Source organism: Desmodus rotundus, chromosome 9 (genome assembly GCF_022682495.2).
Source record: "Desmodus rotundus isolate HL8 chromosome 9, HLdesRot8A.1, whole genome shotgun sequence".
NCBI lineage: Eukaryota > Metazoa > Chordata > Mammalia > Chiroptera > Phyllostomidae > Desmodus > Desmodus rotundus.
The window spans coordinates 45,556,010-45,583,970 of record NC_071395.1 but is presented as its reverse complement, the minus strand read 5'-3'; the positions used below and the strand labels follow the sequence as shown (position 1 = coordinate 45,583,970).

The window sequence follows — 27,961 nt, the reverse complement described above, 5'->3', positions numbered from 1 at the left end:
GCGGGGAGCGGGTGGCAGGCTGGCAGGGGGCTGGGGGACAGAGTGGCAGGAGGCAGTGTCCATCCTCGTCCAGGCCACCCCTTGGCTTGGGAAGGAACCCAATGGTAGGCAGGGTCGGAGATCACAGTGGGGAGTGAGGACCCTGTCCAGAGTGGCTGTGGGGTGTGGGGGCCCCCCTCCTCTCCTGGTCCTCCATGGCTTGGTCTGGGGGCAACTCCTGCCACACCCACCTGCCGGTGTGCCATGTGCTCGGGGCCCTCACTAGGTGAGCGGGACCATCGCTGTTCCCGGGCCCGGGCCCGGTGGTCAGGCCGCTCTTGGGCATAGCGCTCCTTGTCAGGGGGTGGGGGGTGGTGATGGTGGTGGTGGTGGTGGTGCTGCCGGTGCTTCCGGTCCTTGGGCCGGCCCCGCTCCTGGTCTCGCTCCTTTGATGGCAGGTCCCCAGACTGGGTGGTCATGCTCAGGTCTGTCCCCAAGCCTAGGCCGGGTGGGGGGGTCACACAGACAGAAGGCTGTGAGGTGGGGCCGGATATGCACACAGGAGGCCACCAAAGGGGCCTCAGAGAGCAGCACCTTCTTCTGGACCAAGGGGGGCCTAGTGGGCATCAGGAGTCTGGTCCCCAGGCCCCCTTGGCCCAGCTTGGTTCCATCCGGGCCTCCTCTTCTGGGAGGGTCTACAAGCTCCGCCTTCTCTTCCCCTCTCCCCTTCCGGTCCCCTGGTTCCTGGACCCTGTGGGGTGGCGTACCTGTGTCCACGTCTGTGTAGCGGCCCAGGGAGCGCTCTGAGGCTCGATGGCCACGGTCACGGCGCCGCTGGTGGTGCCGCTGGTTTTCTTCAGGTGGCACCCTCTCCAGGGAGTAGTCATCCAGGCGCCGGGCCTTGGGGCCCAGCACGGAGGCTGAGCGCTTCATGGGGCTTGTGTCTGAGATGGTCTGGGGAGGACAGGTCGGCAGGCTGGAGTCAGCGGCTGCCACCAAGGGGACCTGGTCTGTCTTGCCCCATCAGTGGTCAGTGATGAGGTATGACCACGTGGGGGGTAGCGGGGCTTGGCTCCTGATCAACCAGGGCCTGAGCATGCTTGTGTCCCCTCCCAGGCCCATCCTGGTTTCTGTCCAGGAGGCTCTGTCTGATCCACCCCTGCCGCTTTTCAGGACCACCCCCAGGGGTACCTCTAGGCCCTGTTGTCCAGCCATGGACACGCAGCCTGGCTGGAGAGAATAGCTTTGCTCAATCCTGAGTGCAAACCTGGGAAGCTGGGTGCTGGGTAGTATGCCCTGCTTGCACCCCTGCCTGCTCTCCTGGAGGGTGAGAAGCCTCTGTCTCTTGGGCTGTCAGGCCTACAGGCTCGGGGCCAGGCGCCCAGCACCCCTGCTCACTGTCCTCCTTGGCCGGGGGGTCTGAGCTTTCCTGCCCATGTGAGGGGCTGCCCTGGCACTCGAGGTCCTGGGAAACCTTCCTTCTCATCCTCGGCCTGCAGTCTGGGAGCCTGTGTGTGCTGCACCCCCGGGGCCAAGCCCTGGAGAGAGGGGCCTGTGGTTCCCTGCAGCTGGGAGAGGAGGGGAGGACAGGGTGGACATCCCCTAGGGCTCGGCCCAGCTGAGTGGCTGGTGGCACTGCCCAAGGCGGGCGTTTTAAGGGACACAGGGCTGTAGGACCAGAGGGTCAGGGGTGGTCAGGGAAATGAGAAAGAGTAGGCCAGGTGTGTGGGGGAGAGTAGGTCAGGATTTTTGAAATGACAGACCCCTGGCATGGGGCTCTGAAAAGAAGGTGGAGGAGGGGAGGGGGGAGAGGGGTGGAGGAGGGCCATCCCCCAGGGCACATGTGGGACACACAGATAACAGAATACGTGAGGATAGAGCTCCACAGGGTGGGGGGTGTTGTCTGCAAAGAAACGGTGGGGTCTGGGAGGGCAGAGATGACAGGATTCCCTCGAGGGGGGGTGGGCGGGAAGAGGGGGCCGGAGCCCAGCTGGGTGGCAGGAGGGTGGGCGGTACATACACTGAGGTTATTCCCACGTGGCCGGCCCCTTCTCCTCTGTCACAGCCCCACGGGATGGTGCACACAGAAAAAACAGAAAGAAGAAAATAAATATAAAAGCCAAGAGAGGGAGTGAGAGGTGGTGCGAGGACCTGAGGAGTGAGAGGGGGAATGGAGGGAGGAAAAGAGAGGTTAAAGTCCCTGGTAAGTGGGTGACCTCTGGCCTGGCTGGAAGTCCTCCCAGGGGCACAGAGGAGACAGAGAGGAGACACCATAGACAGACAGATGGCAGAGGCTCGAGACGGACAGATGGGACAGTGTGGCCGCAGGCCTCTGGCCCCGGGCTCTGCCTCATGCGATGCCTCCAGCACTGGCTCTGGCTGACACTCAAAGCTGAAGGGCGGGGGGCAGCTTGGAGGGGTGGCCATCAGCTGGGTCTGTCCCAACCCTCTCCTGGGGCCCAGCAGCTAAGTCCTGGGGGGCACAGGCTGGCAGGATGGGGCTGGGCAGCCACATGCAGGCTGGGTGCTTCTTGCCCGAGGTCCCAGCAGCCAGAGGCCAGGCCCCTGGGTGATCCTGGCCCAGCCAGACACAGCGCAGCCTACCACCCCGTGCAGATGACCCAGCACAGCGCTCGGGCAGCCTTCCATAGTCAGACATGCTGCCCCACCTCTTGGGCCAGGCGGGCAGCCAGCCATGCTTCTGGCTTCAGTCCCCATGGGCCTGGAGCAGTGGAATCCGCGAACCCTCCCCCATTCCCTGGGCCCTGCAGCTGGGAAAAGCAGCCACACACAGACACACACCCAGCACACGCCCCTGCCCCTCCTCCTTCCCCTCCTCAGCAGCCCCCACAGAGACCAGACAGGACAAACCCCAGCTGTCCCAGGCCCGCCCCAGGCTCTGACACCAGGTCCTAGGACCTGCCAGGCCCCTGAGAGCAGACCCACTCATGCATGTGTGTGCACATGTATGAGAACGTGAACGTGTCTGTGTGCACATATGTGCTTGTGTTCTTGATTGCAGTCTCACAAATCACCTTTACACACCCACGTGTCCTCCACATCCTCCAGCCTCAGCACCCCCAAACAGGGCAGAGACAAATTGCTTGGCAGTGGCTACCGCACCCTGCCCCAGGGAAGCCCCTTTCTCTCTGCCCTTCACTGGAGGAGCTCAGAGGATCAGGGTCTCCAGACTCCCCCGGTGTAGCCAGGCAGGGCCTGCTTGCTGCTGCTGACGGCGCAGGAGACCCCACCCCGACCAGGGTCTGGAGAAGGAAGGAGATGCCCTGGGCTTAGGGAGGCAGGTCCACCTCAGGGCGGTGGGTAAAAGCCCTCACCTGGTTCTCTGCAGGGAGGCGGGGCATGGAGGCAGCCCGGGCCTGGCCTTCCATGGGGAGGTAGCGCTCACTGTCCGAGTAGCCATCTCGGCCCATCTCTCGCATCTCCACAGACTGCAGGGCAGATGGCAAGGCTGGGTGAGCCCTGGGGCTGAACCCGTGGGCCCCAGGGGCAGCCTGATGTGCGTGGAGCTGAAGGTAAGAGGTAAGGGCAGACCCCGCCCTCCTGTACTGCCCGGTGGGGGCAGCAGGAGGACAGAGGCACCTGAGAGTTGGGCTGGCTGTTGGGCATGTCGGTCGGGGGCCCCCGCTCCGGGCTCCATGTGCCCGTCTTCTGGAACATCTCCTGGGCTCGCTGGGTCACCCAGGAAGGGCTCTCCTTGATGCCACTTTCACGAGCCATCCTGTGTGTGAGACACAGGCCAGGGTGGCAGTGGGCCCTCCGGAGGCCTGTGTGTCTGGGGCTGGTACCCTCTGCCCTTCCATCCCCTCCTCCGAGCCAGAGTGACACTTACAGGCCTCCTCCTGGGTCCAACTGGGTGGAGGGGAGCGCGTTCTGGCCAGGTCCCCCCTCCTGCGTTGGCGACGGGGGCTCCATGCGCTGGAACATGAGAGGCGTCCGGTTCTGGGGGGGCAGAGAGCAGCATGTGTGTATGGGGGTGGGGTGAGTAGGGACATGTTGGGGAGGCTGTTGGGGGGGGCACACATTCACATCTCATCCATTTGTCAACCCACTAGCCTCTTTCTTCCAAATCCATCCAGAACTGTATCACTTCCCATGCCTGTGTGGCCCCCTCCAATGTCCAGCCCCCAAACCTCCCATCTGAACCAATGCTCCCAGCTCCAGCTCTTACTCCCCATGGCCGCCAGAGGGCGCGAACCAACCCCTGCATGAAGTCACATCACTCTAGTGAGGAGCCCCCTTATTGAGAGCAAAAGTCAAAGTTCTCCCCGTGGGCCGCACAATCAGCGTGTCCCCTCCCATGGTCCCTCTCGCTTACTCTGTTCTGCCATGTGAACTTGCTGTTCCCAAACTCAAACTCACAGTCCTGCCTCAGGGCTGTTCCCTCTGCTCAGAATGTTCTTCCCTGAGGTACCTTCTCAACTCACTCTCTTTCGTCTTTTTTTCAAGTCTCTGCTCAGAAATCATCTCCTCAGGGAGGCCTCCCCTGATTACCCTTTCAAGTTGCACCCCTCTCCCCAGGCACTCTTTCTCATGGTGCTGATTGTGTTCTGCCTCGCTCTATCATTTAGTCATTTGTCATTGTTGGCGTCTCCCAACTGCGCTTCTGGTCTGTTCTGCTCACAGCTGCACCCCAGGGCTGAGAACAGCACCCGACACACAGAAGACTCCCCGTAAATGTTGGTGGAGCAGATGAATTAATCCAGGTTATGTCTCTTTGGCACAACCTTACTTTTCAATGACCTGTCCTGGGGCCTGGCCACACCCCACTGTTCTAGATGGTTCTTATGGTGACAAGGCTACTACAGTCTCCCAGCCTGGGAGACCCCAAAGGGAAGAACATTGGAGAGAGCTGGGCCATACCTGCTCCTCACGCATGGCCTGCAGCTTCTTGGCTTTGCTCTGCCGGTAGTACTCCATGATCATCATGGCCGCATAGATCTTCCCCACTGTCAGGTCCGTGGCTGGGGGCACAGGACGAGCTCACTGTGGATGGGGGCCCCTGTCTGCACCAGTCTCCAGGCCCTGTGCCTCCTCTTTCCCTCCCCCTTTGTCCTGGTGGATCAAGGCCTGGGGCTAGGCCAGTCTGGGCTCTTACACTTATGAGGGGTGACCAGCAGGTCCAGTGTTTTCTGGGACAGGTTGGGCCAGATGGCCATCATCTCTTTCCGTAGCTCGGCGTCCATCTGCTGTTTGTCGGCCCCTCCTGCAATGTCGGCACAGAGAGGCCCTGAGCGCCTGCCTGGGGCACCCGCCAAGCCAGCAGCTCCTGCCCACCCAGTGCTCTGCAGTCCTGGTTCCCATGGGTCCCAGTGCCCCATGGGGCTGGTCCAGAGGACGGACCATGGGGGCTCTGGTCCTCATCAGGGACAGGGCTGTGGAGCAGGTATGTGGGGACAGTCCACATTGAGAGGGGCTGGATGGCCCAGGTCAAAAACCTGACTGCCAGCTGTGCAACTTAGGTGTTAGTCTACTGCTCTGTGCCTCAGTCTCCCCGTCTGAGAAATGGGGATGAGAGCAACGGAACCTGCCTCACTGAGTTGTTTGATGATTACAGTAGTTAATGAGCATGCAGTCTCAGGACAGCATCTGCCGTAGAACTATCACCACAGCAACCCATTGGCCTGGGGGACAGTTCTGACGCAGAAGGTTTCCCCTCAACTAATTCTCCTCTTCCACGGATGTGACCTTTGGCCATTGACGATCTCTGGTCCCTCACCCCTGCCATGGTGGTCATTTTGCCAGTGATTCCTGGTCCCATTGATTCCTGCCTAAGTACATGGGAGCATGACACATACTGGACCCTGTCGTTGCCTGGGGCCATGTGATGAGTTCTTGCCGATGAGGCGTGAGCAGAGTGAGTGTCACTTTGGGTATCTGATGGCCAGTGAATGACCCTCCTGGGTTCTCTTTCACTGTTATGATGGCTGGTGACATTAGGGACAGTGGCTCTCTCAGGCCTGGCCCCTAAGTGACTGAGGAATAGAGCCCTCTTGTCAACCCAGGAAGGACACATTAATGGGAGTGGGAAGTGAACCTTTGTTGGTGTGAGACTGTGGGGCTGTTTGTTACGGCAGCACATTCTCGTCTATCCTGAATAATACACCAGCCTGGCTTCTGCCTCTATTTCCCCTTCAGAGCCCCCAACTCTGGACACGGGGACATGTTCCAAACACTTACCAGCAGGTACAAAAAGGACATTGATAGCAGAGCCAGAGCAAGGGTCCCAAGGCTCCCTTCTGGGCCAAACATTAATTTTGTAGTTGTTGGATTGTGTGTGTGTGTGTGGGGGGAGGCCTAGGAGATCTGGGGGAAGGGCAGAGGTTGGCTGCCAGCCATTAGAGAAGCATTTCAGTGTTTTAACAACCATCTGCTGGGGCACATGGGCTGAACAGCTGCTCTGCCCAGGCAGTCCCAACATCCCGCCTTGGCCTCTCCTCTCAGAGCCTTCCCCACTTCTTTCCCCAGGTCCAGCCTGGAGCTGCCTCTGACAGCTTCTCTTTCTCAGCCAATGTGGGTCAAATCACAGACATCTGCCAGGCATTCTGTGTACCTTTCACTTATTTTTGCCCATGTGATTGGAGACAGATGTCTTTATTTTGTGAAAAATCCTTCTAAAAGGCCTTTTTGCAGGTTAAGCTCAGAGGACATTGAGGCGATGGGAAGCGAAACTGCCTGGACCAGTGCCATTGCCGCTGCCTGGGTCTTCCTGTCCCTCCTACAGCCGCCAGAGGGCACCTCTGAGCGCCTGAGTCAGTCGGGTGGCTCTGGTGCTCAGATCACTCTTCTGTCTCTGCCTGCTCCAGGGTGATCACCCAAGTGCACAGGGTTCTGCACAACCTGCCCTCGTCTCCTCTACTTCCCCCTCACTCACTCTGTTCCAACCACACTGACCTTCTCATGCTCCTCAAACTCGCAGGCACAGTCTCCTTCAGGGCCTTTGCATGGGCTGTCTTCTGCCAGGATCATTCTTTCTACAAATATCCATGTGGCTCCCTTCCTCCTTCAGTCCCTGCTCCAACCCTTTATCAGAGAAGCTTTCTAGCTACCCCCTCCCCCTTATTAAAATAGCCAGCCCCCCATCACCTACTACGCCTTTCCCTAGCTTTCCTCTTCTCTGTACTTATGTTGTTGTTTCCCATCTCACCCACTAGAGGGCGTGTTCCAGGGTCTGGTCTTTCTTTTCACCACCTGATGCAGGGGACTGTGGTCACCAGGGTGGGATTGCAGCAGGTGGAGCTGATCTGTGGCCCTGGCACAGGTGGGAGGTCAAGACTATTGTGGGAGGCCCTTGGGAAAATCCCCTGTAACTGGGCTCAGGTCCCTCAGCACCAACCAATGACAGTTGTTCTTTCTTCATGGGAAGCAGTTGGGAGTAAGAGCTGTGTCTGCCATCCACTCTAGCTAAGTGAGTGTCCAGGGAGATCCTTCTCAGACAGACAGGACGGGAAAGAAGAGAACATGACATTTTCTGTTAAAAGTCACTCTCTCCTTACAGTGTAGACGTTCCTGTTTCTAGCGCAAAAAAAGAAGACACTTGCTGTTATGTACAGCACTGTGCCCCTCCAGAATTCCTGTTGAAGCCCTCAGCCCTGATGTGAATGTATTTGGAGATGGGGGCCTTCAGGAGGTGATTAAAGTTACAGGAGGACATAAAGAGGGTCTTTAATCCAACACGACTCGTTCCTGTAAGAGAGGCAGAGACACCAGGGCTGTGTGCGCAGAGAGGATGCAGCAAGGAGGCGGTGGGCCACCTGAAAGCTCAGGAGAGAGGCCTCAGGGGAAACCAACCCTGGCAGCACTTTGAACCTGGACTTTCAGCTTCCAGAAATGTGAGAAAATAAATTCCTCTCGGTTAAGCCCTCAGTCTTTGTTGTTTTGTTACAGCCACCTGAGCTGACTCAGACTCCTGTTCTTGGCTTCTGACGTAGGTAAGGGGTTCCGGGTGGGGTGCCTGGGCCTCAGTCAGCACTGCCAACACTTAGGGGTGGGTCACTGATGGTGGGGCTGTCCTGTGCATTGTCGGATGTTGAGCAGCACCCACCAGATGCCAGCAGCACCTTCTTTCCCAAGTGCTGACACCAAACCTGTCCTCATATGTTGCCAAGTGTCCCCTGGGGAATAAAACCACCACCTTAGCTTCTTTCTGCTTCAGTTCAACGGGAAGCCTGGCACTCAGGATTGTCACTCACATACGAACAAAGGGAGAACCTTAGAGGCGGCCCTCGCCAGAGTCGCGGGGTTCCCTCAAGGCAGAACCCCAAGTTTATTTCTCCTCCAGCTACATAATTGTTAACACCAGAGCTCCTTGGCATGAGGTCCCCCTGTGCGCAGGCAACAGTCACCCGTGAACTCGTGGTGTCCCAGAGTTTGTCACCCAAGGGTCCTCCCCTCTCCCATCTCATTCTACAGGCTTTTGGGTGAAGAGTCTCTGTCACGGGTCCTGTCCTGCACACTCTGGGACACTCAGCAACATCAGCATCCTGGCCTCTACGCACCAGATGCCACTGGCACCAGCCCCCTCTCAGCTGTGATAATCAAAAACATCTCCAGATACTGCCCAATGTTCCTGGGGACACAATGGCCACTGGTTGAGAAATGCTGACTTAAGGTCTAACCCTTGACCTCGCTCCCCAGCCCCCGGCCCTGCTATCTCTTTTTCCACGGTATTTTCCCACCTTTGAACATGTTACATATTTGACTTAGGGTCTTTGTTGTTTGATGCCTGTTTCCCTGCAGCCCCGAGGGAGCTTCATCTCTCCTTCACCCCTGTCCCACGTGCTGAGGACAGGGCGGGACACACAGCAGACCTTCAATGCACGCTCTCATTCAATGAGCCTTGGCCAACATGGCCACCCGTTTCAGGCAGATAACAATGTGCCAGAACACCCCTCTGTGGTTCATGCAGGTCAAAGCCCTTCAACTCCCATGATGCGCCCCCCCCCCCCAGAGCCTTCTGGGTCACTGCAGACCCCACCTTCAGACAGAGCCTTGTCTTTGAGGGATTGAAGGACGAGACAGTGCCCTTCGGCTGCTCAGCCCCGTGGAGTCCCTACTGGAAGCTGCTGACCTCCCTCCCCAAAGCCCCCACCTCTCCAGCAACTTCTGGTATCAGCTCCTGTCCCCTTGCCCTTAGGACCCCGGAAGTGTCTCTGAAGTTCGGTCTGCCTTCCTCCTGATATCCCAGTGGAGTTAGCAGGGTGCAGTCCTGATCTCTCTCTTCAGCTCCCCAATTTCCAAGTCTGCTGGAGGGTGCACACAGCCCTCTTCCCGCTCCTCTCCCAACTTCCTTCCCTGTTGGTAAGGCCCTCTCTCTCTGCCCTGCTGTCTCATCAGCTGCCAAGTGACATCCCATCTACTTTAATGCTCCCGAAACCTACTCCAGGTGGAGGACCTGGATCCCTCCACCACAAATGCCCTGCTCAGAGTGACCAGGGGTGATCTGTCACAAAATCCACTGGTCACTCTCAGTCCTCATCTCCCTTGGCTGCTGGGCAGTTTCTGGGCACGCTGGTCCCCTCCTTCTGAAGATGCCCTCCAGAAGCCCATGCTGCCCAGCTCTCTGCCTACCTCCACGACCCCGACCATCCATCAGTCCCCTCTGATGCTGGAGTAGTCCCAAGTTTGATCTTTGGGGGTCTTTCAGGTCATATTCACCCCCCCCTGGAGAGCTCGTCCAGTTCCCTGGCTTAAAACTTGTCAGCATTTGATGCCTCCTGACTTTGTCTTCAGCCCAGCCTGAAGCCTCTTCACCTCACCCCCTTCAGAACCCTCTTAGGGGTCCTGCACCCCACTAGAAGTGTAAGCTGGAGAGTCCCCTGCTTATCTGTGTCTCCACGTGCCTCAGCCAACGCTGCCCTTGTGCCCTTCCTTTGCCCCTGACCTGCCCTACTTGCCTCTTCCCTGTCTCAGGCAGTGGCCCCAACCCGAGGGTGGCCTTGACTTCTCTCTTTCCCTCATATGCACGTACAATCCATTGGTTATCTGGTTGGCTCAGCTCTCAGGAAATATCCAGAATCTGAACACTCCACACACTCTTGGTCTGAGCCGCCCTCCTGCATTCACCTGGATTAGGACAGTGGCCGCCACTCTGGCCTCTTTCCCGAATGCTGCGTGGCACCCTTCACTCAGAGGGCAAGTCAGTTCGAATACAGCCCCCGGTGGCCTCCTACCTCAGGACCTTTGCACCTGCTGGCCCCTCTGCCTGGGGCACTTCCCCCCCAGGTATCCATGTGACTCTTCACCTTGCCTCCTTCAGAACCTCTTAGCGCGGGCCTCTGCCACCAGAACTGTAAGCTGCTGTGCCCCACATTTAGAGAGGTGGCCGGTGCACTTGACGTTTGCCAAGAGAGGGAATGTGTGAGCAAGTGAAGGTCAGGATGGGGCAGTGGCTCCTTCAGTTTCAGGCGGTGGGGGGCGATCCTCAGCTACCTGCTGTACTGCCCTCCGAGGCCGCCTCCACCCTGCCCTACCCTGGACCCCCTTACCCTTGGCAATCTTGATGTCCAGGGCTGTACGGATCAGAGCCATGAGGGTAGAATTGAAGTGGACAGTGTTGTCGTCGGCGACAGGCAGATCCATTCGCAGGAGCCTCTGCAGAAAACCAGAGGGGAGGGCAGTCATTCCCAAGCACCCTTCCCCGTCCCCCTCGAGCCAGACCCACCCCATCCAGGGAGCTCCAGGAAGAACTCTGAAAGCAGCAGCTAAGGTGCCCCCCACCCTCAGGTTACCTGTCCCAGTGCTTCATTTCCCCATTTCCCTCGGTGGCCCATAGGAAGGGCATTAGGGGCTCTCCCATGCCGGGAGCCCCTGCCCCTTCCTCTCCTGCATCCTAGAGCTGGCAATTCCAGGGTGAGCCCAGATCCTCGCCCTGCCCCAGAGTTCTTCTGGAAGGCTCCGTTCCGTTCCAGAGAAGCAGCGCACAGGCTGGATCAGAGCAGACATGCAAGAGCCAGGCAGAGGGTCCACGGCCACGACCGTCTGGGGGCCGTCGGCTCCCCGCTCCACCCCCCACTTGGCCCAGACCAGACCAGACGGGCACAGACCACATCAATTCTCTGAGAAGCAGCAGGCAGGCGGCCCCCCGCTGATGGGGTGGGCCCCTCGCAGACATGCAGCGAGGCCAGGCCACACACACAGAGCAGCAGACGGGCACATGCGGACGGAGTCTCGAGACTCATTCATAGCTCTGTGGGGTGTCTCAGGGCATGTCCTGGCTCTGTGTGACGGCGGGGAAGGGGCTAGGGGTGCTCCCGTGGCCCAGGCAGGGGCTCTCCCCTGTGCTTGGTGATGTGGAAAGAACACGAGGCTGGTGGGCATCAGCCCAGGATGAGGTGGTACGCATGGACACAGGGCTGAGGGTGAGTTTGGGGCTCACGTGGGGCTTCAGACACACATCAGCAGGAAACACAGGGTTGGACGGGGGAGAGGGGTGGCAAACCCAGGGTGGAGCACCAGAGATGGGTTGGGCGGGGCAGGGGGAGGCAGTAGAGAGAGAAACACACAGACCGGGCTGCTGCGCACACGGTGCAGGCTGTGCGTTGCACAAGGGATCCCTGTCTCAGAAATCACAGAATTGTGCATTTAAATGACAGCTTCCCGCCTGCCAGCAGAAAAATGTCTGCTTCTCACCACATGGCTTGATTACAATTTTCCAACAGACAAAGCGTTTTGTGGAAACGGTGCTCTTTTCAAATTTGCACAAAGGTGCCTTATGGATCCATGGTGGCCCTGCACAGAGGCCGGGAAGGGAAGGGCACACACTTGCACACACTCAGGCAAGCCGAGACCAAGAGAAGGATGAGAGGACAACTACAGAGAGAGGGACGGGCATAGGGATCTCTGAGATGCTGGGGGGCAGCCTCACCCAGCCTTGACTGGGAAGGCAGGGCACACGGAGGGCGGAGGAGGAATGAGGGTGTGGGAAGGACACGAGGCAGGAAGGAATGGCAGTGACAGAAGGGGAGGGGAGCCAAGGTCGATGGGAGAACGGGATGATGGAGTAATCTTTTTCTAGGGGGTACTTTAAAGGTTAAAGGTCAAAGGTCATCCCTGAACTTGTCCTGGATGAGTTGGAGGAAACAGAGCATCTGTCCTTGGGTGCTAAGGGAGATTCCAGGACAGGGGTCTAGAAGGGTGGCCTGGTCCAGCTGCCTGGCGGCAGGGCCCTTGCTCCTCCAGCCAGCATGCACCATCCCCCACTGCACCCCGGTCGGCCATGGTGCCTGCCCGCCCCAGGCTCCCGCCAAGGCAGCGTGCATGGCCTGCATCAGGGTGCCACGGTCCAGGGGTCCAGCTGCGGCCCGCCTGCCCACTCTGGAACAATGGAGAGGCATATTGGGGTGTCTCGGGGAGCGCAGATGGGAGGCATTGGGACAAAGGCTAGGGAAGCAACTTCGGGGGGAGGAAGGTGTGGGGAGGAGAGGCTGTGGGTATTCCTCAGGAGGTCTTGGATCCCCCAAGGCCCTAGGTCAGAGATCAGCTTCAGGTGTGCGGGGGTTGGGGGGCACTTCTGGACCTGGGAGTTCAAGATAACAAAAGATGGGGCCAGGGCCTCGCCTTTTGGGGGGCAAAAGTGCTCTGCCAAAAGGTACCTGCCCCAGCCTGGGAGTGGGGGCCACTCTGAGTGGACAGAAAGGAGGCACATTGGCGATACTACTGAAGTGTGTTTGTGTCCAATTTGGTTTCCAAAAGATCAGGTGTGAGGGGACTGGGGCTCCCCTCCCCCTCCCCCCCGCATGTCGGCCATAATGGAGTCTCAAAACACCAAGACACACTCATCAGAAAGGACGGACACAGTGTGCTCCTTAGAGTCAAGGAATGGTCATGATCCATTTACTCGAGGAGGAAAGGAAAGAAAAAAAGAAAAAAAAAAAGAAAGAAGAGGAATGCTGGAGAAAGAGACGTGGCTGGTTGTTCCTGGCCAGCACTGGAAAAGCCCCAGTGCCCGACGTCGGTGGTCAGCAAAGGTAATCTACCTTGTAAGCCACTCTGGCCGGACACTTCTTCCCCAGACCCAGGGGCGGAGACATGTGTCTCAGCATCTGATACATGTCCGGGTAAGGCATGCGGCCCCTGGCAGCACCGAAAACAAGAACGGGAGTGGGGACGGAGAACCAAAGGGAGGGAGGGTAGAGGGAGGGAAGAAATGGAAGAAAAAAACAAAAACAAAAACAAAAACCATACGAGCCGAAAAAATATAGAGAGAAAGATGCAGAGAACAATAAAATAGGTATTTCAAATAAATGGAAAAGAGGAGGAAAAAATGGAAGAGAAGGTAATTAAAAATATTATTTCACTGCTCACAAGCAGGGAGAGAGAGAAAAGAGATAGGTCAGGTTCAGTTTTGACTCTGAGCTGTGGTTTGGGTGCAGTATGGAGGGGAAGGGCGTTCTCGCTTCGGAGGGCCTGAAGCAGTGCTTCGGTTAGATGTCATTTTAAAGGCTGGGCATGGTCTCTGGTTTGGCTGAGGCTGGTCTCTGAGGGGCCCAAGTGGGGAGGAGGGGCTAAGGGGTAGTGGGAAGAGGGCTGGGGGCTTCAGGAGGTGAAGGGTGGAGGGGAAGAGAGTGGAGGTAATGGTAGGGGGAGCAAAGCAAAGTTACAATCCCCCTGAATGTCTGATTTGGGGTGCCGTTGAGACCCTGGGATGGGCAGCTTCAGCTAAGAGCAAGCAGAATGGCTGAAGGGAACGGAGAGGTATGTTCCATGCTTCATCAAGTCTACGTGACTGCATTCTGTTGGCTAAGAGAGTTTTCTAGTTTAATGCAAGAGAGAGAGATGGCTCTGTTTTTTGGAGATATATATATATATGAAATATATATATTGAAGAACCCCAAGCCACACTCATTCCATGGATGCTAGCAGGTTTTAGTGGAAATCAAACCTTGCAAGCAACCCTATGAGGACATTTCTTGCCTAAGCCGAGAGGGGGAGATATTACGCGCAATAAACTGTACATATCCTTATAATGAATCCGACCGCTGAAAGGAGAAGAGAGGGGATTAGTGGAGGCACAGGGGTCAAGCTGCCTTCACGCTGGCTCCCTGTGCACACAGAGAGGTCACAATGCCAGGGACTGGGGACCCCCTGGCTTGAAGGGATCAGGGAGGCTTGGGGTGAGTGACACTCACAGACCCCAGGGGCAGAAGCTTTCAGTAGGGTGTGCCTGGAGCTTTGGGCTGGGTGTGCCTCCCCCAGGGCTCTCTCTGCACCTCCCTCCTCCACAATCTACATGGCTACACTGGGATGGGGGGGGGACCAAGGAATAGAGGACGAGGGGACAGCATCCAACTGCTGTGACCTAAAATCAAAAGAGGAAGAGTTAGGAGCCAGCTGAAAGTCAAGTCCCAGACCCACGGCTCACCCCAGCCTCTTGGCCTCATGGAGGACTTGTCTGGGGTTGCAGGGATGGTAAGGATTGACTCCTTCCCCCCTCCCTCGTAAAGCTCAGGCTGCCAAGGGTGCCCATTAATGCTTTCTCAGGCCCCACACTCAGCCTGAACTAGAATCTTCAGTCAGTGGCTCTTGGGCTCTGAGCACCAGGGTGGCGCCTCGGGGTGGCCTGCAGGTGCATAGTGTTGAGTAGGCGCTCAGTACACGTGCACAGCCAACCCTCTGAAACCACTGTCTATCAGCCTGGAAGAGGCACCCTGGTGCCTACGGAGATGGGAGAGCTCATGCCCTTTGTGACCATGAAGATGCAAAGGCCACTGAGGTTCTGTGTCCTCTCCCCTGGCCTTGTGTGATCACCTGCTCCAGGGGCCTGGGATCCCAGTGAGAGCTGGGTTCCGCCACTTTGATCTTGCAGCCAATGTCATGTGTCCGGGGAGCTAGGCCAGCTCCTCTCCCCACACTCCCAGGAGAATTGAGGCTGAGAAGCCTTGGGTATCTTCTTCTCTGGGGCCTGGCAAACTTGTCCATCTGGAAGCCTCCCAGTGAGGGGCAGGAGACTCATAGGAGGCCAACTCCCTATGGTGGACTTCCTTCCTCATTTCCCAGAGAGCATGGGGCTTAGACAGGGGTGGTACCCAAAGCATTTAACCTGGGTTGTGCGAGGGCACTGATTCTCATTTCCTTCCTCTAGACTGATTCCCCTGAGGTCCTTGCTAGCTCCCCAGGAACCCAAAGGCCCGAGGCTAGCACCTGACCTAGCCTGGGCTCCAGCGCCAGAGAAAGGTGGGCAGTGTTGCTGCAGGATTTGAGGTGACTCCTTACCAGGCTGCGGGGTCATACTCGGCCCAGACACGCACATACTCATCCAGGTGATGAGGACCCAGGATGGAGGAATCTCGAGTGAGGTACTCAAAGTTGTCCATGATGACGGCCACAAAGAGGTTCAGCATCTGTGGGAACCCCAGGGGCCAAGAGGGAGTGGGGGAGTGCGAGACCCATCCAAACACGTTTACACAAAGGCCCAAAGGGAGAGAAGGAGAAAGATGAGGTGGGGGGAGGGAGACAGACCGGGAGACGGAGAGACAGGGACAGAGACAGAGACAGAGACAGATGGAGACAAAGAGTTGGAGAGAAAGGGAGGAGAGGCTATGTGAAATGGTGGCTAACACTGAGGGGACCACCACGACCCCAAGCCCTCCCCTCCCTGGCCCCCAACAAGGCCGAAGTGAAGGCCACGTGTGGGCAAGAGCCTGTCGTGTTCCCAGCCTCGGCACGAAGGAAGCACTCTGCAAGTACAGGGTGGGGCAAAAGTAGGTTTACAGTTGCTCCTATGGAAAATAATACAATAATTAGGTAATAAATAATAAAACACAAATAATAGTCTGTTTTGCATATTCACAACTGTAAACCCTCTTTGGCCCCACTCTGTATTTCTAGGATGGATGGATGGCTGGATGGATGAATTTTTCTGTCCTCATCTGCAGCTGAAAGCTCCTTTTCGTATGTTCTAGCACTTAATACCTGGGGAGCTGGCATGGGGTTTGCCTCTGGGCCTTTGCAAAAGTTGCTCCTTTAGTGAACATCATGATTTTTCTCCCTTTGGGTAATAACACCTGGTTAACTCACTTCCCTTAAACTTAGATGCTGTGGTTGGGTGTGGCTAACCCCCATCTCGTGGCTCCATAGGCCTGTGATTGGTTGGGAAGAGGCATACGACACAAGGTGGCCAAAAAGAACCTTTCCTGGAATTTTTGTTGGCACTCTGGTTGCCATCTACAAGGAGGAAGTATGAGAATAAAGCCAGTATGGAGAACAGCAAAGAGGATGGGGTCCGCTTGCCTGGATTTAGCCTCATCTGGATTTTTCAGTTGCACAAGTTTATAAACTGCCTATTTTGCTTAAGTCAGTTTCTGTTACTTACAACCAATTTGAGGAGTGTGTGGTCTAATTCCTGCTCACCATCCCAATGAGCCACTCTTTGAAATCTTCCTTCTCTCAGTCTGAATTTCCCCTATCAAAGCACACATTGGATTGTGCGCTGTTGTGTGCTGACTTGTCTGCCCATCATCCCCACAGACTGAGAGAACTGTTCTCTCCTTATACCCTCAGTGCCTGGCATACGGTCTGGCACATAACAGGTATTAAATAAAGGTTTAGACATAAACAAAATAGGTGACTAATAAATGACCTGTAATTCTAGATGTCCCCAACTTTAGTGACTCTATTTTTAACTCATCATTTCACGATATTGATTGAACACCTGCTGCATGCCGGGCACTGTCCTAGATACTGGTTACACAGCAGTGAACAAAACAGGAATTCCTGCCCTCAGGGGCACTGACGGGCAAGTGTTATAGATATTTTCTAGGCTGCCTGCCCTTTCCCGATAGGCTGCACTGTGAGATCTTGTCCTTATATGCACCCATCGCTGCCTGGACAATGGTGGTCACTTGACCAGGGGCTGAGCTGGCCCTTTCAGACTCTCCTGGGAATCTGGACCTGGGCAATGGACTCTCGGGGTCAGCGTCTGTGAGACGAGGCTGTAGGTCTCCGGGTGAGAGGTCCCTAGTCCGAAGAAGGTGGGTGTGTTGGGCTGTAGCTGACAGATGCTAGTGTTTGGGCCCAGACCAATGGACCACATCTCTCTCACTGTCAGCTTCTTACAGCCTGCCAGTGGGAGCCATGCTCAGGAAGCCAGATGTGGAAGGACAGGAAGAGGAGAGGGGACTCCTCTTTCCTGGAAGGGTCTGTGTTGTGGGTTGAGTTGTATCTTCCTCAAAAGACATGCTGAAATCCTAAACCCTGGCACCGGTGAATGTGACCTTATTTGAAAAAGGGTCTTTGTGCATGTCACCAGGTTCAGATGCAGTCAAACTAAATTAGGGTGGGCCCTACATCAATATGACAGCTGTCTGCATGAGAGGGAAATCCGGACACCTGCACACAGGGAGGACCCTGTGGTGATAAAGGCAGAGGTTGGGGAGAGGCTGCCACGAGAGGCTGCCACGAGCTTCTGGGGCCACCAGAAGCTGGAAGAGAATGGGAAAGATCCTCCTGGAGGCAGCATAGCCTGAACAACAGCTTGACTGGACTTCTAGCTTCCAGGTCTGTGGAGGACACGCTTCTGTTGTGTTGGGCCACCAAGTGTGTGAAACTCTGTCACAGCAGCTGCAGGGAACAAGTACCACCTGCAGCTGACCAGAAGCAGCAGACAGCGAGGGTGCCAGCCCTACCTTGGGGGTGCTAAGGGCAGCTGGGTTGGTCAGCTGCACCCTCTTTTCCTTTTAGTACCCCATCCTTGGCATTCCTGCACTCAGCCATCCCTGGTGATTGCTGTGTTGTCTGTTTCCCCCTTCACCGCTGTGCAGCCAGTCCCTGATTTGATCCCTTCTGCTTGAAACACCTAGATAGTGCCTGTTCTACTGCGCTGTGCCTGCTCCTGGGAGAGCAGAGAACAGAGAGAGGGGCAGAAGCAAGGCCTAGAGCGAGAGGGAAAGAGCAGGCAAGAAGGAGTGGGCAGCTGCTGTGGCTCCTGATCTCTCTTTAACCTCTTTCCATCTATCTATCCACACACTTCTCTTTTCTTTTCTAGTTCTTGGTTTCAATCTCTTGCAGTGTTTCTTACTCTTGGGTCCTATGAGAGTTCTCCGCCCAGCAAACATATCTTTTACCGTGGCGCCATGACATGGGTCCTGCGATGAGCTCATAGCCCCATTAGGTTTCCCCGCAGGATGTTCTGTGGGTCTCAAGTGAGGGAGATTCTGACCCGCCCCCACCGAGGGACGTTTGACAATATTCTGGAGACATTTTTGGTTGTCACAACAGGAGTACATGTGCTACTGGCATCTAGTGGGTGGGGCCCAGGGACGGCGTTAAACAACCTGCCACGCGGAGAGCAGGCCCACCGCGGAGAACGACCCAGCCCGCATGTTGGCAGGGTTGAGGGCGGGCAACCCCGGCTAACCTGATCGCAGGCTGGCTCAGAGAAGCCTTGGGGAAGCACGTCTGCAACACAGCCGCATTCTAGAGAAACCCACACCTCTAAGAGGGAGCCGGTTCCAGGGGGCCCACCCCCACACGTCCAGAGACTCACCAGAAATGAGCAGAGGAAGATGAAGGACACGAAGTAAAAATAAGCAAATTCATTGCCACACTCGGGAGTGAGGATGCCGGAGTTTTTATCACATGGTTTCCCACTGAGGCAGGAAAGCATGATGTTGTGCCAAGCCTCCCCGGTGGCACTCCTGGGGACAGAGAGGGGGCATCAGGGACCCGCACACCCAGCCCTGGAGACCAATGCTGCCCAGGGAGGCAGAGCCTGAGGTTAAGAACTTGGGCTGTAGAGCTGGGGTCCCAGGTAAGTCACCTCTTTTCTCTGGGAGCTCAGGGAGAGGATTCTCCTTCTTGGCTGTGCATTAAAACCCATGGGGGGTCTTTTAAAAAAATGCTGATGCCACTTCCTCACTACCACAGACTTGGATTCAGTTGGTCTGGGTGGGGCTTGAGGATACAAGTGTGTTTAAAAGACTTCCCTCCTCCCAGGTGTTCTCTTCTTTCACTGCTTCCTCCTTAGATAACTCTGCTCCAAGCATGCTGGGCTCCTCCGGGTTCTCCAACACGGCCAGCCACACTTCAGCCTCAGGGCCTTTGCACTTGCTGCAGCTCTGCCTGGACTGCCCTTCCCGGGACAGCCACACGGCTCCCTCCCTCGCCTGCTTCTCTCAGATGTCACCCCCTTCCAGGAGGCATAGCCTACCAGCCCTCTGTTCCTTTTTTGTTGTTGTGAAATGAGAATAAATTTTTTATTGTGCCAAAACATACATAACATAAAACCGAGGATTTAAGCCCTTCATAGTGTGTGTGATTCAATGGCAGCCGGCAATCACAGTGCCGTGCAGCCACCACCATGGCCCTCCTCCAGCGCATGCTCATCACCCAACGGGAAGCCTTGTGTCCATCAAACCCTAACTCCCCACCCTTCTCGCTCCCAGCCCCCAGCAGCCTCTGCTCAACTTTTTTCCTCTATGACTTTGCCCATTTTTGGTACCTCATGTGAGTACAATCATACGATGTTTGTTCTTCTGTCCCTTGATTTCCCCCTTAACCTTAACCTGCATCTCCTTCCAGTGTCCTCTATAATTTGATTCCCCCGTAGGAATGTAAGTTTCCAGAGGGCAGAGAATGTTGTCTCTTTCTTCTTTGTGCCTACAGCAGTGCCTGGCACACAGTAGATGCCCAATAAAGGTCCCGTGAGTGAAAGAAGGAGCCCAACATGCAACCAGGGTTAAGAATCAAGCCTCAGAGTCTACCAGCCTCAGTCTCCTCACCTGTCAGATGGGGCTGCCAAGAATCCCCACCTCACAGGATGGTCAGCCTGAGTTGGTGAGGAAAGGCTTGAAAACACCTTTCCTGTGTGGGTCCCACGGCCTTCAGCAATGGCCCTCCCAGGGTTCCTGGGTTCCCCATGCCCACCTGAAGCCTCAAGGGCACAGAAGGCTGAAGACCTGCCCCCCACCGGACACTCCCCTGCTGGAGAAGGTGGAAAGCACAGCCCCCTCTCACCGGAAGAGAAGCATAAGGGCCTGGAAGAAGGTCCGGAAGTTGTTGTGCTCAGTGATTTGGAAGTCATCCTCATCACTGTCCTCGTCCTCCACATCGATGCCAATGTTGCCAAACACCTGGGGGATTGGAGAGTGATGACCAGGGACACATGTGCCCCTCAGTGGCTCCAGGGAACCCCAATCAATGCCCACGTCTGCCTCTCTGACCTGGGCTCCCCTGACCCAACTCTGCCTACGGGCAGTGGCCCTCCTTGGGTGGCTCTGGGAACACCGTGGGGGTGGTGGCCAGCACTCACCTGCATCCCGATGATGGCGTAGATGAAGAAAAGCATGGCAATCAGCAGACAGACATATGGCAGCGCCTGGTGGGAAGGAAGTCAGACGAGAGCCCTGCAGGTGCACTCTCAGCAGGTGAGGCAGGCAGGCATCCCAGCCTCCCTTCCAGCTTCCCCTAGAGTGGGGGTGGGGTGGGGCCTGGGACTGCTTTCCCTCTCAGCCATGGGCAGGGCGGTGGCTCACCTTGAACGACTGCACAAAGGTCCAGAGAAGGATTCGGATGGTGTAACCCTGACGGAGGAGTTTGATGAGCCGGGCAGCTCGGAAGAGGCGGAGGAAGCTCAGGTTGATGAAGTTATTCTGGGGAAATGCAGAAAGAAGGGGTGACCATCCACCCACCCCCAGGGACTTGGAACCATCACCACTCACAGAGGACCCTACATGAAGCCAACCAACAGGAGAAAGCAAGCCAGACCCCAAATAAGGAGGGAGAGGAGAGAAAGCACTATTAATGCAGTGGTGCAGAGGAAAAATTTGTAAAAGGGACGAGGTGGGGGGGTGGGGGGGAAGGTGGGAAGGAGGGAAACGGCATCAACTCAAAAAGCATAAGCCCTCCCGGCCAGCCCCACCAGCAAAGGGGAAAAGGAAAGGAAAGGGAGGAGAAAGGAACAGGGTGGGCTGGGGTGGGGGAAAAATAACAAAAGAACAAGGGAAAGAAAATATATCCAAATCATCCAATCAGGAAAAAAATCGAGATGGTTTTTGTTTCTCCCAACAACCAAATGCACTGAGACGATAGGACACAAGCAGGTCAAGTTGCCAAATCCATCACACGGGTGCGATGCACAGACACCAGGGCAGGGTGGGGGCCGGCGCACGCAGGCCTGGTGGGCATGTGCGGGTTCGAGGGCATGTTACGCCCTAGGCCAGAAATGCATCTGTCGTGGGACTCACCAGGCACCCTGCCCTGCCCTGCCGAGCGGCCCACCCGCTCCTGCCCGCCCTGACCTCGCCCCATGGCCAAGAGGACTCGAGCCAATTGGAGAAGTGGAAGATCATCTTTCTTACCCCCTTGGCGAGCGGGCATGGGGAGGACGGGAGGGAGCTGGGGCTGTTCGGCTGCAGGGCGAGTCCTCGCTGCCCGCTGAGTCGGAGAAGATGCATTTGGGGCCCTTTTCCCCCCTCTCAGGGATGGCTTCTCAGCTTCTGGGGCTGGGTGGAGTAGCACGGGACCAGGCCTGCAGGAAGCAGGAAGTACGCAGCGCCCGTGGGTGGGTGAGCTGGCCATCAGCCCAGGCCCACCGAGGGGCTGGTGCTGGGGGCGGGGAGGTAGGCCGTCCCTGTCCCCAGGACCTCCCTGGGTAGTCCCTGCCTCTACTCAAAACCCTTATCTAGTTACTGCTTTTACCTCCTCCCACCCAAGCCAGAACCTGGGTCCAGACAGCAGGGGGTGGGGCAGGCGGGAGAGCCAGCCAGAGATGGTGGGTACGGCTGGTCATTACGTAACTGGAGCCTCAGTGGGCACTGGTGAGAGACAAGGTGCTAGAAGTCACAAATGGACCAAACCCAGTCATCTGGTTGACAAAACTATCCTGTTGGGCCTGAGCAGTTTTTTAATTAAAAATACTTGCCATTGTTTAAAAATATCAAATTTCCCCTCCAAATCTGGCTTTCTGGAAACCCTTGACCTGCTTCTGGCTACAGTTCCCTGGGGCGCAGGTGTGCCGTCCAGCCTGTCAAAGGCCCCATGTTCTAGAAGCAGCACCTGCTTTCCTGGCTTTTGGCACCTTACTGGCCCCCAGAAGCATTGGGGGTTGGAGATCCCTGCCTCAAGCAGCCAGTGGAGAGATCCCTGCCTCTGCTGTTCCATCACCCAGTGGCGGGGGAGAGGCAGAGAGGCCTTCACTGGACCATGCCCTATGGGACTTGGAAGGGATTGAGACACAGGCATGGAGCAAGATTTAAACTGCCCCAGCCCTCACCCCCAAATGGCACGGGGATGACCATACAGGTTGCCCTGACAGCCACAGCACCCCTTTGGTTCTCAACAGTCTGGGCAATGAATTATACAGGCATCTTCTGTGGGGGCTCCGAGGGCTGCCCGGCTGCCAGACCTGTGTCCTCCTCCACCTCCAGCCTGGGAGCTGAGGCAGTGATGGCGGCTCAGGGAATTTCTTGGGCTGGCAAGATGCCTCTGGGTTTCCTGGCAAAGTCTAGGACACTCTCTGGGTCACATCAGTTGGTCCCTATGTCTCTAGGATGGGAGAGGGCACTGGAACATCCTACCCTGACCATATTGGGCCTAATCGTCACGACAATGTCCCAAGTTCCTTGAATAAGCCCCCGAACCCAGCTGAGTAAGACAGAGTCACACTCTCTGCTCCACTGCCTTGACTTCTAGTCTGGCCTGGCACCCAGCTCCACTGGGGATGAAGCTGATGGCTCAGGTGTCCCTGGCCTTCTCCCATCCATCCCCAGAGTACAAGCCATCCCTTCCTGGGGTGGGAACATAACATGTGGACTCGGCTGAGCATGCAGAGGTGGGGGGGGGCCCTGGAAGCAGCCTTGGGGCTCGGGCTCGAGCGGAGGGCGCCTGCCACCATGCAGGAGAAGCAAGGGGGTCTCGCAGGGAGACACGTGCAGAGCATGCTGCCCTTCTTGGAACCGAGGGAGAAGGGAGACACACAGAGAGGGGGTGGAGATGAGAGAGGTCTGGGCAGTAGGGCAGGGGAAGGTGCAGGTCTGCCCTTAACCACCCCTCCACCTCTTCCCAGGTCTGCGTCGAGTCCTTCAAGGGCTCACAGAACTTCCGGCAACTTCCCTCTTCCTAGCTTCCATCTTTCCGTCCACAGGCCACGGGGAGCAGCTGTCCTCTCCTCCGACCCTGCCCTGTGCGTCCAGGCTCTAGGGTGCTCGGGGCAGGGTGCAGACCCCGAAAGGCCAGCCGTGTTCAGGGACGTAAGTGCTCAGGACATGGGAACCACTCAGCCAAGAGCTCCAGTGAAGTCCTGCCATTTGCAGGAAATCCTGCCACCTCCAGCCCAGAACCGGCCTCGGCTGCAGACCCACGACCACCTGCAGGCTTGACTTCTTCCAGCGTGTCCTTAAAGGCACCTCGAACGCTCATGCTCTTCCCCAACCTGGCCCCTTTCTGGTGTCCCTAACCTCATCTCCTGAGTCAGGCCAGGCTCAAGTCCCTCCAGGTCCCTCTCTTTCCCACAGCCCATCCCGGGTCCCGGAGAGGCCCTTGCTCAGATGGCCAGTCCTCTGCTGGCCTCCTCCACGTACCTTGCTGAGATTCCTGGTGCCCACCTCCAGCCCAGGTCTCTGCCAAACTGCTCTGGGCTCTGCAGCCAGTGACCTTGTCTAATCACACTTCTGATCTTGACTCCCCTGCTCCAAGCCCTCTGAGGCTCCCACAACAAGGCCCCAGGGGCCTGCCCCCTTTACTTCCTCTGGGTCAGCCTTCCTCTACTCCTTGCTCCAGCCACACCCCCTCACTTGCAGACGCAACCCCTGCATACTCTCTCCTGCCACTGGACCTTTGCATGTGCTGTCTTGGGCCTTGAAAGCCCTTTCCCCCTTCTCCACCTTGTCACCACTGCTCTTCCCTCAGCTTGCAGCAGTTACCATTTCAAGGGGGTCTGAGGGGTGATTTGACCAATGCCTGCCTCCCCACATGACGTTAGGTAAGGGGGCAGTGGTGGTGTCCGACGCCCACCTCTCCACCTGGGGCACGGCACTGGGGCTCGTTAAGTGTTCGCTGAATGAGTGCATGTGTACCGCCAGCAAGGGAGGAATCCTGGTGCAATGAGGCTATTGGGGGTCCTTCAAAGGGGCTCAGGGGTGGGAGGGAAAGAGGCACATGGGATTTAACAGAGTAAGAGGTGTGAAAGAGCGCAAGGAATTGACTACGTGAGGAGAGGTGGAGACAGTGTATGCTGGGGTGTGGGTGTGGGTGTGGGCATGCACAGTACTTGAATGTAAGAGAAGGGAGGGATAGTGTGTGCGTGTGTGTGTAGCGGGGAGGGGGGCTCAGAATGGAGCCAGAGAGAGAAGAGTGACGCTGTGTGTGTGGCCCATGTGTGTGAGGCCCACGAGCAAGGCTTCAGAAGAGGGCCTTGACAGCCAGCCCATCGGGAAGCAGCCAGACCCCAGCCCTAGCTGTCCTGAGCCTCCCTAGCCTGAGAGTCTTTGACTGCAGGCTACCCGCCCTGCAGACCTCCTTGGTCAGACTTGGAGATCGACTCTGGTGATGGAGCCCAAAGCGCTCGAGGGCTCAGAATGGGGTCAGGGATGGGTGGAGCTTTCCTGGGGCTCAGGCTCCAGGGGGCTGAACAGGGAGCAGGAATGATGTGAGGGCCGCTTAGTGTCAGTTGTGTGTAAGCAGTGGGGCAGGAGACCCGGCCAGCAGACTTGTCCTGGCAAACCCATCCTTTTCTCTGCAAAAGATGCAAACCAAGGCAAACAAAAAACCCCGATTCAGAACCCAGTGAAAACAATGAGAGGGAGAGAGAGAGAGAGAGAGTGAGAGAGAGAGAGAGAGGAGAGAATAGAGAGGCTCTGTAGGAACGAGGAGAGAGAGGGGCTGTTGGGGTTGGAGAGAGGGACAGACAGAGGGGAGAGAAGGACAGACAGACGGGGGGAGGGGCGTGCGTCAGGCATTCCAAGTCAGAAAGCCCAGGGCATGACGTGCAAGGCTGATGCGAGATGCGTTCACAGTTAATGTAAGGCATTTAGACTTCAGAAAGAAGTAAGACCAACCGGATTCTAGATGCAGATGTTGAAGATGGAGGGGGAGCGGGCGGGCGGGGGCAGTTGGGGAGGCGTGTTCAGCGTTTTTTAGGTTGATTTGTAACCAGTGCCAAAAAACCAATGGGTTTCGGTTCCCCGGGCGGGGAGTGGGGTGGTGGTGGTGGGTTGGGAGATAGTCATTGGTGTATGAACACATAGACCACGTCATGGATGAACAAATGAATTTCATAGTGCATTTTGATTGGATGAGTTTTTCAGACGGCGTTGTGCCAATATACAGTTTAAAGAGCAGGCATGAAAAGAGACAAGACAAGAAACACAGTCATTATCCATTGCACGCCGGGCAAACCCACATCACCCCGCCACTCGTGGGCAGCAGCTGAGGCCCCGCGGGTCTCACGCTGTCTCCCCCACAGCCCTGGGCACTTGCCCTCCCCCGGGTCTGGTTCCTCCTGCCTCAGACCAAGTGGGCTTACCTGGGAGGCAGGAAGGGATGACTGAGGGCTCATGGCCTGACAGGGCAGACCTCCCCCACTCCCGGTTGGGTGTTGGTCATTCTTAAAAGGGTCCAAATCCCTGCCCTCTATCTTCCCCTCCAAATGATTCTAATTCAGACCCGGGGGGCTGGCTTACAAACTGAAAGCCCAAGTAGCCACAGTAATAATAGCAATAGCAATAACGATGCCACCATGTAGGAACTATTTATTTTCTGGCAGGTTCTGAGCCAAGCACTTCACACGGATGGCTCTGACTTGTCAAAAGTTGCCCTTTCTCCTTAGAATGTCAGCCCTATGGGGCAGGCAATCTTGTATGTTTTGATTGGTTCACTGCTCTCTCTCCAGCACCTACAATAACGACTGGGACATGACAGGTGCTCAACACATGCTTATTGAATGCATGAATGAGTGTGAGGCTTGCAAGGGTCCGATGGGGGTAGTTATGAAGATTACCCCCACACACAGGTCAAGAAGAGGTAACACCATTGCCCGAAGTCAAACAGCTTGTCGGGAGGGCTGTGCGGCCACTGCGGCCGTCCTGATATCTCTGAATCCGGTCCCGTGCCCCACCCTCCTGGCCTCTCCTGTCTTGCAGCCAGGAGAATGGGCCATTGGGGTCCATCCCTATGGATCTCTTACTGGCAACTGGAGGTTACAACCAGCTTCCTCCACCTGCCTTACTGGGGTGGCCAGGCCACTCCTTCCAAGTTCTCGGCCCAGAGGGACATTGGTTCAGAGCTGTCTACACCTCAGCTGGATGGCAAGGTATTTTGACTGCCAGCTGGAGCTCAGACCTCTTAGAAGCTTAGGACAAAGATGAGGTCTAGGTTCTGGACCTCTGCCAGGGGACAGTGGCCAGGTGGAGGCACCCCAAAAGAGACAGACCCCAGGTGGGCACGACCTCTCCAGAGTAAAGTGCCAGGGGTGGGATGTGGGGAAAGGGAACTTCTGTGTGGCTCCCCAGTCCTGTGAATCTGCCAGGATGGAGAGTGGGCCAACTGATCCCTTTCAGCTGGGGGCTCAAAGGGGGACTCCCAGAAAACACCAATGTGCCCTCAGGAGTCACCAGCCCTGCTTATGTAAACCTAGGAAGGTGCCTCACTTCCCTGGGCTCTGAGCCTCGGTTTCCTCATCCACGAAATGGTGCAATACCCTCTTTCTTGGGTGCGGCCTACTCAGACCTATTGTCTGCTCCTTTCTGCCTGTTGTGAGCATCCCCCTGTGTCCTGGGCCTTCTGGCTCCCTGCAGGCTGGGCTGCGCCGATGGGAGGTGTAGGCAGGAGACAGGGTGAGGAGAGGCAGGCTGGGGTATCTCTCCCCAGATGCTCTTTCCGGCTTTGGCCCTTCTCTGTTAGGAGCTCTGTTCCTCCACGTCCACAGCTACCACCAGGCGGCCCCTCCCCAATCCAGCTCAGATTCCCTGCTCACTTCAACACTTGGGCAGGTTAACAGCTCCCCCCCCCCGCCCCCCGTGGCTGGGTTTGGGACGTCTTCCTGCCTCCTCCATGAGTGGTCTTTGCTTTCCCATTCCCATCAGTTGAAACCTCCTAGGGAATTTTCTTATATGCTGAGCCATAGACCGATACCTTGAGCTAATCCATGCAAAATGCTTGGCACAGGGCCTGGAAGACAGCAAATGCCCCATTCTGCCGGCATCATTATTTGTATTACTATCATTACAGGGTGCATACCACACCTGGCCCTTGGCTCTGACACACTCTGCCCTTTCGCTCCCTCTTTGAGAATCTCCTACCTTCCCCCCAACCTCCCGAGGGCCCCCAAGCCTGGGCTCACTCACAAGCAACCAAGGAGGGGGTCTTGAACAGGAGTTCTGGGGCCCCGAGTCTTTAAGAGAAGACAGGATAATGTGGGGCCACCCCAGAGAGGTCCAGAGACTCCCACATGGGAACCCCTTGGGTCTGGGGATAGAGAAGGCTCTGGGAGTGGTGTCCCTTTGTTGGCCCAAGGACCACTGTCCCTCCTGCCCATGGACCAGAAGTTGTTCGTTCCGGCAGAACGCACTTGAAGGCGGTCCTCTCAGGGCCCCCAACGTGGTGTGGGGTTTGGTGTGGGGCTCAGCTTGGATCCTCTAAGGGTCTCGGTTCTTTCCTTGCACCCAGCCACACGGCTTATTCATAAGTCAACAGCGCAGAAGAGTTCACGCTGCCGCACTGGCCTTGTGGCTGTGGCTTTGGGCATCCCTGTCTTCTTGAATTGCCCTCCTGAGGAGCCACCCTTGCTTCTGGGGGCCCTGCTTTTCCCTCTCTGCTCATGGCCAAGTGCTGGCAAGAGCCAGCTGTACCTGTCGGGACCTGCTGCTCCTGGATGATCTCTTCCCTGTCTCCCCACTCCCCTCCCAGCCAGGAGTTGCCCAGAAAGAAGTCAGTGGGAAACTTACCCCAAACTCAGTCACGAGGATGTCGGTAATGCTGCCCAGAACAGTCACAAAGTCGAAGATGTTCCAGGCATCGCGGAAATAATTCT

At 56.7% G+C, this 27,961-nt stretch overlaps 1 protein-coding gene across 2 annotated transcripts in view; it reads right to left on the bottom strand.

The window, feature by feature from the left end:
• Positions 1-27,961, bottom strand: part of CACNA1A (calcium voltage-gated channel subunit alpha1 A) — a 201,253-nt gene that overhangs the window by 2,038 nt on the left and 171,254 nt on the right. The window contains exons 32-47 of one of the 2 annotated variants that reach the window (XM_053911664.2): positions 27,876-27,959; positions 20,469-20,585; positions 20,246-20,311; positions 19,951-20,066; positions 18,482-18,632; positions 15,211-15,338; positions 13,880-13,976; positions 10,485-10,590; positions 5,096-5,203; positions 4,861-4,961; positions 3,830-3,939; positions 3,580-3,718; positions 3,315-3,428; positions 2,000-2,035; positions 747-933; positions 231-478 (exon numbers count right to left, since the gene is read on the bottom strand). In XM_053911664.2, the coding sequence (XP_053767639.1) occupies positions 231-478; positions 747-933; positions 2,000-2,035; positions 3,315-3,428; positions 3,580-3,718; positions 3,830-3,939; positions 4,861-4,961; positions 5,096-5,203; positions 10,485-10,590; positions 13,880-13,976; positions 15,211-15,338; positions 18,482-18,632; positions 19,951-20,066; positions 20,246-20,311; positions 20,469-20,585; positions 27,876-27,959 (1,908 nt within the window). Of the gene's footprint in view, positions 1-230; positions 479-746; positions 934-1,999; positions 2,036-3,314; positions 3,429-3,579; positions 3,719-3,829; positions 3,940-4,860; positions 4,962-5,095; positions 5,204-10,484; positions 10,591-12,974; positions 13,072-13,879; positions 13,977-15,210; positions 15,339-18,481; positions 18,633-19,950; positions 20,067-20,245; positions 20,312-20,468; positions 20,586-27,875; positions 27,960-27,961 lie in introns of both variants that reach the window. The other variant, XM_053911665.2, reaches the window with a different exon arrangement.